A 14,793-nucleotide genomic window follows, 5' to 3' on the forward strand; every position below is an offset into this window, starting at 1 on the left:
CCCACATTGAATCGGCTGGAAAATGCTGCCTTAAAGCTACAGACAGATAGAGACAGCGAGACAATGTGTGTGTGTTATTAGCATCAGCTTTTATGTTAGCGTATTGGCTTGTGTGTAGTCTGTCCTGATTCAAGATAGAGGCTTTTTTTCAGAGGAGGGACTGAGGAGGGAGTGTGTGCTTGATTTAGTTTAAATGTATTTTAAACCTCATGTAACAGAAGTGCTATTTCATGGTGAATATCCTACTCTATTATGCAGTCTATTGAATTTAATGCCGGATACGCAGACATATCAAACCAACAGCCATGCGCCTGCAACTCTAGACAATATATATTATTTCACAACACTTTTGACTGTGTAATAGTTTGCATGAATATTTCAAATTGGTGGAAATGCAGGGCAGTTCTGAAAAGGTTCTCTGGTTCCTTGATTAACCACCAGCACCTTGTCATTGGAGATGGAGTGAGAGAGACTTCAACACGTCCCAAACGAAGAAAGAAATAAACCCTGTTACACAGAGATATGATACACACATGGCCCCCATTCTGTATAGATATTAAACACAGCTACACACACACAGTTGACTCCGACCTCTAAAGGGCTGAGTGAAGGACTAAAAGAATTCGGGTTTGGTGTATTCCATATTCGAGAATACGAGCCGAGCCACAGTCTTATCACTGGCTTCGGACCTTTCAGTAGTGTCAGAGGTTAAATCTCAGTTGCCTGACAACATAATTGCACAAGTAGGTAAAGGTCAAAGAAGAATTTGTGTGCAGTGTGTGTCTCTGGCTCACATTCAAATAAAGGCTTAAATGTTTAACCTCGGTGTCTAGGAGACCAAAACTAATTTCACTAAAGGAAGAGTTTACTGAAAAAAAAAAAAAAGAAACCGCATTTTTATACTTACCTCAGATGTTACTGAACAGCAAGGACATGTGTCATTTGCTTCTTTATTTCTGTACTGGAGCTAAGATAATTTAGCTAACAATTAATGCTAATGCTTGTTATGCTGCTATGCTAATTTACCCAAATATATGCTTGAATCTTCACTTACTTGCATCAAATGACTTTATTATGCTATGTAATAGCATTTTTAAGATGTGCAGTTTTGTCTGTAATTACACAGCTACGTTTTGAGTGGATGTATATTATCATCTGCATAACTTAGCTTAACTTTGTGTAACTACAATGCTGTGAAAAAGTGAACATTCTACTCTTCTATTGTTATAATACAGTGTTGTTTGTGTATATCTCACACTAAATTGTTTTAGATCTTGAAACGAAATTCACCATAAAAAAGGCAACCTGAATAAACGAACAATACAGGTTTTTTTTTTTTTTTTTTTTTTTTTTGGGGGGGGGGGGGGGGGGGGTTCATTGAAACAAAAAGAAAGTTATCCCACACCTTTTACCCATGTGAAAAACTAATTGCCCCATTAAACTTAAAATCTGGTTGTGCCATCTTTAGCAGCAATAACTGCAGATCAGTCTTTCACTTACTTCTAGGACTAGGACTTACTCTTATGGTTTGGATCACTGTCTTACTGCATAACCAGTTGCGCTTGAGTTTGAACTTACAGACTGAAAACCAGACATTCTCCTTTAGGATTTTCTGGTACAGAGCAGAATTCATGTTTCCCTCGATTATTGCAAGTTGCCCAGGCCCTGAAGCAGCAAAGCATCCCCACAACATCACACTTCCACCACCATGCTTGACTGTAGGTATGATGTTCTTTTTCTAGAATTATATGTATGGTTTACACCAGTGGAAACAGGGCCCTTGTCTTCCAAACAGTTCCACTTTCAACTCATCAGTCCACAGAACATTCTCCCAAAAGGTCTGAGGATCATCAAGGTGTGTTTTGGCAAAATTCAGATAACCCTTAATGCTCTTCTGGGTTAGCAGTGGACTTCCATAGATTCCATTTTTGCCCAGTGTCTTTCTGATAGTGGAGTCATGAACAGTGACCTTTATTGATGCAAGAGAGGCCTGTAGGACCTTTGATGTTGTCCTTGGGCCGTTTGTGAGTTCCTGGATGAGTCGTTGCTGTGCTCTTGGAGGAATTTTGGAAGGTCGGCCAGTTCTGGGAAGGTTCACTACTGTGCTGAGTTTTTCCATTTCCATTTCCAGATAATGGCTCTCACTGTGGTTCTTTGGAGTCCCAGAGCCTTTGAAATAGTTTTGTAACCCTTCTCAGACTAATGTATTTCAATCACCTTCTTCCTCATCATTTCTGGAATTTCTTTAAACTTTGCCATAGTGTGTTACTGGGTAAGACCTTTTAACCAACTTCATTCTGTTGAAAAAGTTTTATTTAAGTGTTGATTTGATTGAACAGGGTTTGCAGTAATCATGCCTGGTTGTGTCTAGTCCAGCTGAACCCCATTATGAATGCAGTTTCACAGGGAATTAGTAACTACATGGAAAAAAACATGGAAACGTGCATGTTTTTGCCCACTTTGTAGCTCAAATGCACAGAATTTGAAAATTACATCAGTCTGAGCATTCTTGGATGCTGTCAGTTTGTCCTACAGTCATCTGGTTCATTACAATTTATTTGAAAATGATCCTCATTAATGAATCAGTATTTTCTTATTAATTTGTATATTTATACATTTAATATAATTAATATAATCTGGTATTCCTCAATATATTCAGCTGCATTTGCTACAATATTTAGGTCATTTTGTAATGGGTTTCAAAACAAAAACATTAAATTCTGTTGGGGTTTATTTTTTGTTTTATAACCTGCAAAATATAGGTAACTTTTTTTTCACCAATATACCAAGGGGATGCAAACTTTTGAGCTGTACTTTGTAAACTTTTAGCAGTCCTTCCAGGATTTTGTGATTGCAGAAATTAATGCAAAATCAAGCAAACTTGATATCAAGCAATATTGCAATTTTTCAAAATTACCTCAGATCTTCAGCACATCTGGGCAACATCACAATACACATTCAGCCAAAGCTCTCTTCCATTTATGTGTGTTGAACATGAGTACAGAAAAAAGGTTTCATTTATCAACAAACATCACTGTGAAAGAGCGTGCAATACTATTTCTTATAACAGTTTTTGTGTGCGTGTGTGTGTGTGTGTGTGTGTGTGTGTGTGTGTGTGTGTGTGTGTGTGAGATAGCGGGGAGAGTGGTGCAGGTAAGACGGAGAGTACCAAGGTGATTCTGCGGTTCTTGTCTTTAATGAGTCAGCAGAGCCTCGAACTTTCCGCAAGACACACAACATCTCACGTGGAGGAGGCTCTCCTGGAGAGCAGGTATACACACACACACACACACACACACACACACACACACATACAACAATACAACAAAGCACATGATTATAGATTTACCCATGAACTAAATCATGTACTTTAACAATTTCTTTTTCCCTCTGTATTATGCTGTGTGTGTGTGTGTGTGTGTGTTTGTGTGTGTGTGTGTGTGTGTGTGTGCTTCTCTTCTTCAGTCCTATAATGGAGGCATTTGGAAATGCTAAGACGGTATATAATAATAACTCCAGCCGCTTTGGGAAGTTCATCCAGCTTCACTTTAGCCAGCGGGGAAACATTCAGGGAGGAAAGATTGTGGACTGTATCCTGTATTGTGCTGAATATGATCCTCCTGAAAGACCAGTGTTTCCTCTGTTTCCTCTAATGCTGTGTGTGTGTGTGTGTGTCTGTGTGTGTGTGTGTGTGTGTGTGTGTGTGTGTGTGTGTGTGTGTGTGTGTGTGTGTGTGTGTGTGTGTGTGTGTGCGAGAGAGAGAGAGAGAGAGAGACAAAGAGATAGAGAGAGAGTATATGCTTGACAGACTGTATTTGAAAGAGCAAAATGTTTTCACTGTCTGTTGATTTTCCTTGACCGTCTTTTCCTATAAAGACTTATTAGAGAAGGTGAGCATGCAATTAAATGTTTTATTTTATATGGCTATTTGTATATATATATATATATATATATATATATATATATATATATATATATATATATATATATATATATATATAAATTCTTCAACCCCCATTGCAAATCAGGCTTATTGTCAAAATTTGTAGACTTTCAGCTGTTTGCAATGAACAAATCAAACAAAAGCAATTGATATAGTTCAACACAACAAATCCTTCAAGTGCTTTCCCCAAATTCAACTGAAAATGCTTATGATATAATGATTTCTCCAGTTTCAAAATTATTCAACCCTTTTATGGCAAGCATCTTTAGTACTTAATAGAGCACCCTTTTGCTGTTATGACCTGCTGCAAATGAGATGCATAGTCAGACACCAGCTTCTGGCAGCGTTCATGAGGAATCTTATCCCATTACTCATGAGCAATGGCCTCCACTTCAGTAATATTCTTGGGTTTGCGTGCTGCAAACGCCTTCTTCAAATCCCACCAGAGATTATCTATGGTCAGGTGACTTTGATGGCCCTGTAGAATCTTCCAGGACTTCTTCTGCAACCCAGCCTTGGTGGAATTTGAGGTATGCTTGGGATCATTGTCCTGTTGGAAGGTCCAATGACACCCAAGCTTCAGCTTCCTCACAGACAGCATGATGTTCTCTCCTAGGATTTCCTGATACTTCAATGAATTCATCTTGCCTTCCTCACGCTGCAGGTTTCCAGTGCCAGAGGATGCAAAGCAGCCCCAGAGCATCACTGAGCCACCACCATGCTTGACTGTGGACAGAGTGTTCTATCTTCATTCTTCTTCCTCCAGACATACCGCTGATCCATCGTGCCGAAAAGTTCCAGTTTTGTTTCATCGCTCCACAGAACAGAATCCCAAAACTTCTGTGGTTTATTTATATGCTCTTGAGCCGACTTTTCTTCTGCTTTTGGGTCAGTAGTGGTGCACATCTTGAAGTTCTGGCATTGAAACCTTCTTTTTTAGCACACGCCTTACTGTGTTCACTGAAACCTCAGTGCCTTTTGCCACCAAGTCTTGCTGCAGGTCTTTTGCAGTTACTTGAGGGTTTTTCACAAACTGCCTTCTCAGAAATCAGATTTCAGCCATTGACAGCTTCCTTTTTCTGCCTCGTCCAATTATTTAATATTTTTTTACCCCTAGCCAGTTCAGGGATTTCATGTGTTCTAGCTTAAGCACACCTGGTGCAACTAATGAAGCCTTTGATTAGTTATATCAGGTATGCTTGAGACAACACCTGTTTTGCATATTTGTGCTGTTGTGAGGGATTCTATTCAGGGGGTTGGATAACTTTGAAACTGAGAAATCATTATAAGTTACATTTTCAGTTGTATTTGGCGAAACTACCTGAAGGATTCGTTGTGTTGAACTATACCAATTGCCTTTGTTTGATTTGTTCATTGCAAACAGCTGAAAGTCTGTAAATTTGACAATGAACCTGATGTGCAATGGGGGGTGATTAAATTTGATTGTGTGTGTGTGTGTGTGTGTGTGTGTATGTATATATAATATAATACACACACACATACCATGCTCATATTATTTGTATTCTGGGAAACATGTACATATCTTATGTCACTTCACTAAAGTAAAAAAATAAGAAGCAAGTGTGACAGTGAAAATCTCCAGAAGAACTGTGACTGGTTCTGCAAGATGCTGAATAAAATTTACCAGTTCATTTCCTTATAAAACTGCACTAATTGTACCAGAGACTATTATTTTTTATTATTTTATTCCATTTTGTCACACCAAATATTGACTTTGTTTCATTTACTACTGTTTACTGCTATTTACGGTATTTTTTTAAAAAATGTAGAAACATTTAATTACATTATTTCATAATTTCAGCATTTCTTTGTATGTGCCTAAAACTTTTGAACAGTACTGTACGATATGTACTATACTGAACTATATACAGTGCATCCGGAAATAATTCACAGCGTTTCACTTTATCCACATTTTATTATGTTACAGCCTTATTCCAAAATGGATTAAATTCATTATTTTCCTCAAAATTCTACAAACAGTACCCCATAATGACAACGTGAAAGAAGTTTGTTTGAAATATTTGCAAATTTATTAAAAATAAAAAACAAAAAAAAAGCACATGTACATAAGTATTCACAGCTTTTGCCATGACACTCAAAATTGAGCTCAGGTGCATCCTGTTTCCACTGATCATCCTTGAGATGTTTCTACAACTTGACTGGAGTCCAGTAAATTCAGTTGATTGGATATATATATATATATATATATATATATATATATATATATATATATATATATATATATATATATATATATATATAGGGTGAGTTAAACCTTTGAACAGAATTATTGGTGTAAATTATTTTGTTAAAAGATCTTTTTTGTTCATTTAGTACTGCCCTTCAGAAGCTACATAAGAGATTTACATGTTTCCCAGAAGACAAAATATGAGCATATATATATATATATATATATATATATATATATATATATATATATATATATATATATATATATATAATATGCACACACTATTTTAAAAATGTTGTATAGTATATAATTTAATAATTTAATATCCTCTCACCCTGTCAGAATCGTGTTGTGCGTCAGAATCCCGGCGAGAGGAACTACCACATATTCTATGCTTTACTGGCAGGAACCAGTGCAGAACAGAGGGGTCAGTATGGCTGAAACACAACACAACATCTCAGTCTTTTTGTCTCGTCCTCCTCTTCAGTCCTTTTGTCTGTTTTAAACAAATCAATCTTATTTTCTCTCTCTCTCTCTCTCTCTCTCTCTCTCTCTCTGCAGAGGAGTTTTCTCTGCTGCCCGCTGAGAGTTTTTATTACCTGAATCAGTCTGGCTGTGTGAGGGATCACACTATCAATGACACACACACGTTTCATGAAGTTCTGGTAAGACACACAAATAAAAATTAAAAAAAAATACACTTAGAACTAGAGGAGGGAGAAATAGCCCAAATGCCATATCACATTTGTGTTCACGATACACCATATGTATCTTAATAGTTTGTTTGATTGTGATTTTGCTAACGAAGCAGCAATCAAACAATAAAGCCAACATTTAATTTTTTTAGTGAAGAAAAGGAGGAAAGAATTTGTTGCTGGACACATAGGTGTATCATGATGTTAATACATTGCATTGTTAACATAAAATTGTCATCTTCCTAAGCAAAATAAATCACAAGCAGCACATGTCATACTTTTATTATAAATTTGAAGTTTATTTTTATTTCATTACCCACAGTAATGTTTTCTTAGGGCTGATGTTTAAGTTACTTGGGATGCACATCAAAATCTGGCATGTTCATGCAGGAAACCTTTATTTATTGCATTTCATTTTACTAGCACATGTTTAGCCAAATAAATTAGGAAATGCATTCAAATATGTTAATATTTTGAAAATAATTAGTGAAATTATTAATGGTGAAACTTGTTTCAATAACCCTAATTAACACACACAAGCTGTCATTCACATCATGTATCAAACAACAACGCTGTATTATTTGGTCATTTCCCACACACTAGTTAACTCTCCCCTATCAGGAGACAGCTAGCAGTTTGGGAGGGTAAGGAGTAAACACACAGTTCCTCTGAGACATGTGAAGACATGGTGCAGCACAGGGCAGTGTATCCACCCTCTTCTGCATACAGGAGCTTACAAGTGCCCACGAATGTCTAGAGTCGCTGTGGTTACATTTACATTTACAGCATTTGGCAGACGGTAATATAGTTATAAAATACAGTTTGTTTTGTTTATTTGTTTGTTTTTTTAATATGAAAAGTGCTAATTTAAGTACTTTAGGAAGAGTTAGGTCTGTAGACGTGGTTTGAAGACCACTAGCGACTCAGCTGTTCAGACATCTATGAAAAGTTCATTCCACCACTTAGGTGCCAGAACAGAGACGAGTCTTGATGCATGTCTTCCCTGTACCCTGAGAGATGGTGGCACTAGTCTAGCAGTGCTAGGGGTTTGGATTGAGCGTGGGGCAGTGTGGGGTGTGATAAGTGATTTGAGGTCACTGGGTGCTGGTCCATTTTTGGCTTTGTAGCCAAGTATCAGTGTTTTAAATCTCATCCGGGCAGCTACAGGAGGCCAGTGGAGGGAGCGTAGCAGTGGGGTGGTGTGGGAGAACTTTGGAAGGTTGAAAACAAGTCGAGCAGCTGCATTCCGGATCAGTTGCAGAGGTCAAATGGAGCGCAGAGAAAGACCTGTCAGGAGTGAGTTGCAGTAATAGAGTGGTTAACAGGGGAGTATGTCATCCCTTACAGCACAGCCAGTTTTGCTCTCTTGGCTGCTGGTCATTGAGTGCTGTGGCATCATCGGGATATGAATGAGTGATCTCCCGACAATTTTCTCAATGCACGCTATATTTTTCTCTGGATGATAGGGCTAATGCTTTCTATTGTGCCACTCAGGAGCCCCATGACATTATTTTTAATGTGTGTGTGTGTGTGTGTGTGTGTGTGTGTGTGTGTGCGTGTGTAGAATGCTCTGCGGACCATGCACTTTGGGGAGGAGAGTATCTGTGAGGTTTTGAGGCTTTTAGCTGGAATTCTGCACCTCGGCAATATCGAATTCGCCACGGCCGGAGGAGCTCAAGTCTCCTCCAAAGCAGGTTTGGATACACACACTTCTCCCATCTCTCCTGTTTCTTAGATTTTACTTTCATGAATATCTATTTTTTAACTCTCTACTCTCTGTTCATTAGCGAGGTCTTTTTAGAGCACCTTCTTGCCCTCTTTTTCTCTCTGTCCCTCATTCTCTCACTCTGTGTTTCTCCGTTCATCAGTCTTTGTAAAATCTCAAATCTACAATCCTAATAGAAGAATCTTTTTTATTTTTGTTTATACTTTCAATCATTATGAATCATTTCATTCAAATCAAATAATAAAAACATAACATACTGTTAACAAAATAACTCCAAATTCACTAGGCTAAACAAATCTATTTTTAATCTGGATTTAAGCATCGTGTTTGTGTGTATTGTGTGTGTGTGTGTGTATGTGTGTGTGTGTGTGGGTGTAGCTCTCAGCAGTGCAGCGGAACTGTTGGGTTTGGACTGCACACAGTTGGCAGAAGTTCTGACACACAGATCCATGATCCTCCGTGGAGAAGAGATCAGCACTCCACTTACTGTGGAACAGGTGACACACACATGTGCACTCACAAACACACACAAACACACATATACACACTTCTAGCATTGATCTAACTGATCGCAAACATACACAGGCTGCATTGTCCTTCATATCCACTTGGTGCTTCTAATGGTGATTTATTACAAGAGGAACATTTTCATGAGATTCACACAAATTCTCCTGAGGTTTTGTTGATAGTGACACTGTGGAATTTGCTCTGTGTGTGTGTGTGTGTGTGTGTGTGTGTGTGTGTGTGTGTGTGTGTGCGCGCACTCTAGGCTGTTGATTCCCGGGACTCTATGGCTATGGCCCTCTACTCTCAGTGCTTCACCTGGATCATCCACAAACTCAACAAGCGTATCCATGGCAATGACGACTTCAAGTCCATCGGCATTCTGGACATTTTTGGCTTTGAAAACTTTGAGGTGCCAATCAGTGTTCTGATTCCGTTGTATAGAATGACGTAATATATAGTGAATTCATAAATTGTTATGATGATCAGTACTGAAATTTTCATAACTTTGATAACTTGTAAAAAGGGGTCAGAGACAGGAAGCAGACTGGTGCATGATGCTGTGTCTTTCTTTCAGGTGAATCGATTTGAGCAGTTCAACATTAACTACGCCAATGAGAAGCTGCAGGAGTATTTCAATAAGCATATCTTCTCTCTGGAGCAGCTGGAGTACAACAGGTGTGTGTGTGTGTGTGTGTGCATGTGTTTGTGTGTGTGACCATCTTCAGTCGCCTTGACTCGGTCTTGCCACTGGATCATGGCGGTCACTGGGAAGTGAGAGTGAGGCCGATGCTGAGCAAGTCTTCCTCACTATAATCCAATTCTCGCGCAAGTTGAGTCCCAGTTTGTGTTCTCCATAATGGAGGTGGAAATGGAAACTTCGGTCTTCGTCGAAATCGACAGATGAACTCCTGTGTGTGTGTGTGTGTTTGGGTGTGTGTGCATGTGTCTGTGTCTTTACATATGATACACATTTCCTTTATCAGATAAAATACTTACTGTAGCTTTTGAAAATGATAGTGGGATTTAATATATGTCTGATGAAAAGAATATTCTTTTGTGTTTCACAAGCTTAAAAGCATAAATGAAGATAAATAAATATGGAACATGTTAATTTTGTACCAGATATTTTAAGGTGTTTTCCGACCCGTAGACCAGTGCTTCATTCTGAAATGGGGATTTAAATTGTTATAATGTTGCGTTTTCTCCTCGGCTCGGTTTGCTTTCACAAGGCAGTATTTCCAAGCGTAGTAACACGTGAGAAAACTGTACTCTCATTTGTCAGAGTGCGGCAGTTTATGTTGCGAGGTTCCTATTGGTCACCATCAAGATGGGTAGACAGCACCTCTGCGAGCCTATTGTGGCTTTCTTTTTAGCTGTAGTTACTATAATTATTCAGTTTGAGTGGGAATCGATGTTTCATGTTTCAGGCAAATTTGTCTTTTTCATCTCCAGAACTCCCAGTCCTGTGCAGTGAATCTTTTTTTAGCCATTGTGCAGCACTTTTCCACGGAGCAATTAAGGGCATCTCCTTGAGACGCTCGCTAAACACCTTGTTTATGTGTTTTTATACGTTTTTGAAAGGTGTTCAGGAAATATTGTCAAACCAAATACCAGTGAGACATTTTACTTCGTCTTTGGTCCAAGTTACATTCAGGATTCATGTTGTGAGCCATTAGCAAATCAAACACGCTTTTAACGTAACACATCATGCATTGCTATACAGGTTGCTTGCGAACGGCTCCAGAGTTCGTTTGCAGTTGTTTGGTTGTTTTGGTACAGATCAGAGCGTGATTGCCATGTTCATATATGTCAATTATTCAATAAAATTGGCTAGCTTTAATACTTACTGTCTCAGCTTTAAACATTTCGACTGAAGACCGTACAGTCATACAGTCCACTCCATGGGAACGCAGTAAGCCATGCTGTTTTACCCACCATGCAACACCCACAACAATTCTTACACAAAGCCAAGTGCGTGTTTTTATGAAGCTGTTTTTACACACTTCACTGAACATAACTGATATTTTAGTCCAAGAAAAATAACTGTGTGTGTTTAGCAGGCTGGTGGTAGTAGATATTTATTGACTGTGTATCTTTAAAAAGACAGTCACACTCGTTGTAATTTGTAACGTAGAAAGAAGGCATTGATTTGATTAGCTAGCAGATTGTTTTCATATATTACCGCACTAAATTGGCTTTACTACGCTTCAGAATCTAAAGCCAGAAACTCTGCTGGCTTTAGAACTTCATAAAAGGCTTGATTTATTTATTTATTTATTTATTTATTTATTTATTATATAAGACTGCCAGACATAAATTGCCTGGATTAAATAGTTGCAAATGAAATTAATCAGGGGACTCGAGCACTATTTAACTTACATTTATGTTTACATTTATTCATTTAGCTATAAAATTTTATTATATAATATTATATAAGTTATAAATTATATATGTTATAAAATATTATAACAGCTATAAAAATGCACCAATTTAAATACAGTAGCATTGATATATTGATAACAATATTATTGGTGATGGACGTAAGATGTCAGAAGATAGTAGTTGTTTGTTTCATTTGTATATTAGATCAAACTGTGACAAAATATTGATAGTACACATAATCAGTACATAGAGTATACGTGAGGTGGTCTGAGAAATCCCGTCAGATGCGGCTGTTACTCAATTCTGGAAAAACTGCCTATGACACACCGACACCTAGACTACAACCTATAAATATATTTCAGCAAAATGACATGGAACCATTTTATAGCATCATGTTGTGTGAAGAGCCAGATTAACAACCACGGTGGTAAAAAGTCTGTCTAAAGATGGCTAATTCCTTGCTAGCTAGGTGTAATTTCTTCATACAGTGAATGTCAGTCTTTGGTCAAGTTGTTGAATAGCTACGTGCTGTAAAGAAATGGACATGAGACAAATCATTTCCGTTTACATTCGGATATCAGCTGTCAATATTTGGGATGCTCAGAATGAAATCTTTAACTGCAGTTTTCTCCCTTTTCACTTTTGGGGTGGTTAGCAGATTTTAACATGTTATCAAATTTACTCATGGTGGAGATGCAAGCAAAAGATAAACATATTCCCATTCAGGAATAGCAAAGAGTGTAGTTTTTAGACCTATATGGCAGATAATTTCACCATTTCAAGAGTTTTCCCAGGCCATCACACATATACTGTCACTTTCTTTCTGGGGCGGCTGTGGTTCAGGTGATAGAGCGGGTTGTCGCTTCGATTCCCGGCCCACATGACTCCACATGCCGAAGTGACCTTGGGCAAGACACTGAACCCCAAGTTGCTCCGATGGCAAGGTAGCGCCTTGCATTGCAGCTCTGCTACCATTGGTGTGTGAGTGTGTGTGTGAATGGGTGAATGAGACACAGTGTAAAACGCTTTCGATAAAAGCACTATATAAGTGCAGACCATTTACCATTTCTTATCAAAGTTTTAATAAGGATATATTCACTTCTGTGTTAAATCCAAATGAAAGTATTAAAATTGTGTGTGGGTGTGTGTGCATAGGGAAGGACTGATCTGGGATGATGTTAACTGGATGGACAATGGGGAATGTCTGGATCTAATAGAGAAGGTAATCTGCATGCACATGTCCTGCTACATATACAACGGAAAGTGATATTGTATGAGTGATGGATGAACATCTGTATGTGAGTGTGTTTCAAATTGTATCTGTATATGTATTTGGTGTGTGTGTGTGTGTGTGTGTGTGTGTGTGTGTGTGTGTGTGTGTTGCACCTCTGCAGAAACTGGGTCTGCTGGCTCTGATGAATGAGGAAAGTCATTTTCCCAAAGCCACTGATGCTACGTTGCTGGAGAAGCTTCACAGCCAACACTCTGTAAGTCTCCTAACATGCGCGCACAGAAATACACATACACACACATACACACACATACACACACACACATACACACACATACACCCATATACACACACACATACACATACACACACACACAGGCATGCTGTTTGTGCTTTACAGAGGCGTATGTAGTCAGAATTAATTGGTCGATTCTACTGTAAAATTATGACAGATCCAGACATATATGCAGAAATCCAGACAGACTGTGACATCGGAGGCTTTTAATTAGAGATCGGATTATATTTCCTGTTTGTTGAAGCTGTGTGCATTTATTTAGTCCAGCAGGGGGCAGTAGAGAAATACAGGATGTAATGGCACTATGCTGTGGCATGGAGACTATTTATTTTCGGTCTCATCTCAGTTCAGGCGCTCTTCCCCTTGTCATGTGCACTGCTGTAGTACGTATTTGTAATGAACACACTTAAGTGTAACTTCACTCTTCCCTCTCTTCCCTCTCTATCTTTTCCTTCTTCACACTCACAGAAAAACCCTTTCTACATAAAGTCTCGAGTTGCTGTGCACTACTTTGGAGTGAAGCACTATGCAGGCGAGGTAAGGCATCCTAGCCAGCACCCTGTGTGTATTCAGTACCTCTGCTGTACCGTAGTTCACAAGCTCGTGTGAGTTTCTAAACAGAATGTGTTGCTTGTGAGTCTGTGAGGAGAGTCGTGACCTATGTTCTGGGGTCAGTGTCAATGAAGAATTTTATGTTATTTTACTTTATTATGTCCATATCCTTTTAAAGATACCTTAGTTGCGTGCTTTTTCTTCTCAGAGCATTCAGGTTTGTGTGTGCCTACATACAGAAATGTGCGCGTGTGTGTTGTCTCTTATGATGTCTCTAGGTGGTGTATGACGTGAGGGGGATCCTGGTGAAAAACAGAGACACTTTCAGAGATGACATCCTCAACTTACTCAGGGAAAGCAGGTGCGTGTGTGTGTGTGTGTGTGTGTGTGTGTGTATGTGTGTGTTGGGGTATTCATTTTTAGTAGTTAGTTAGTTACAATTGCATTTATATAGTTCTTTTCTAGATACTCAAAGCGCTTTACATAGTATGGGGAGGGATCTCCTCAACCACCACTAGTGTGTAGCATCCACCTGGATGATGCGACGGCAGCTGTAGTGCGCCAGAACGCTCACCAGCTACTAGTGGAGAGGAGAGTTGGGGTTTATTAGGGGGTATACCCTTACTCTTTCACGATAAGTGTCCTGGGATTTTTAATGATCAGGACCTCGGTTTAACATCTCATCCGAAAGACCATGCTGTTTTTACAGTATAGTGTCGCGGTCACTATATTGGGGCATTAGGCCCCACACAGACTACAGGGTGAGCGCCCCCTGCTGGTTTCACATGACCAGTAATTTTTTTTACAGCAGTCTGGTAGTTAACTAGTCATCTTTTCCAAAGCGAAAGCTTTGTTGAACTGCGTTTCAATTAACAGCCAGACTACATATTACCATCTGCAATGTTTTTTAGGCTACACTGTTAATGGCAAAAATAAATCAATGAGAATTAACACATCGGTGTATGATATTACTCAATAAAAGGATGTACCAATTCTTAAAATGCAAATGTTTAATGATTTAGTGGCTTATTCACTCTGTAAGTCTGGACAGTGCACAGCATGGAAGCTCTTATCCATCAGCAGAGCATTCCTCAATGTTCAGCCTTCCTTGGATGAAAGATGCTGTCTATAGAAGTGTCTGGGAGGTTTTTCAAGGCTGATAATGACTTGGGAATTGAAGCATCAAGTTTAGCTTCAGTCATAGTAGCAGATGAGTCTGGATCAGCCTCTGTCCGCTGGCTCCAAACTCG

The 14,793-nt window shown here is 38.8% G+C and overlaps 1 protein-coding gene across 2 annotated transcripts in view; it reads left to right on the plus strand.

Moving 5' to 3' along the window:
- The window catches only part of myo10 (myosin X), an 80,917-nt gene that overhangs the window by 38,270 nt on the left and 27,854 nt on the right, over positions 1-14,793 (plus strand). The window contains exons 5-17 of one of the 2 annotated variants that reach the window (XM_017495727.3): positions 3,137-3,271; positions 3,466-3,590; positions 3,877-3,890; positions 6,498-6,582; positions 6,717-6,820; positions 8,415-8,544; positions 8,955-9,073; positions 9,346-9,492; positions 9,658-9,758; positions 12,621-12,687; positions 12,860-12,952; positions 13,460-13,528; positions 13,822-13,904. In XM_017495727.3, the coding sequence (XP_017351216.1) occupies positions 3,137-3,271; positions 3,466-3,590; positions 3,877-3,890; positions 6,498-6,582; positions 6,717-6,820; positions 8,415-8,544; positions 8,955-9,073; positions 9,346-9,492; positions 9,658-9,758; positions 12,621-12,687; positions 12,860-12,952; positions 13,460-13,528; positions 13,822-13,904 (1,272 nt within the window). Of the gene's footprint in view, positions 1-3,136; positions 3,272-3,465; positions 3,591-3,876; positions 3,891-4,161; positions 4,832-6,497; positions 6,583-6,716; positions 6,821-8,414; positions 8,545-8,954; positions 9,074-9,345; positions 9,493-9,657; positions 9,759-12,620; positions 12,688-12,859; positions 12,953-13,459; positions 13,529-13,821; positions 13,905-14,793 lie in introns of those variants that run through there. The other variant, XM_053688661.1, reaches the window with a different exon arrangement.

This window comes from Ictalurus punctatus, chromosome 20 (genome assembly GCF_001660625.3).
Source record: "Ictalurus punctatus breed USDA103 chromosome 20, Coco_2.0, whole genome shotgun sequence".
Taxonomy (NCBI): domain Eukaryota; kingdom Metazoa; phylum Chordata; class Actinopteri; order Siluriformes; family Ictaluridae; genus Ictalurus; species Ictalurus punctatus.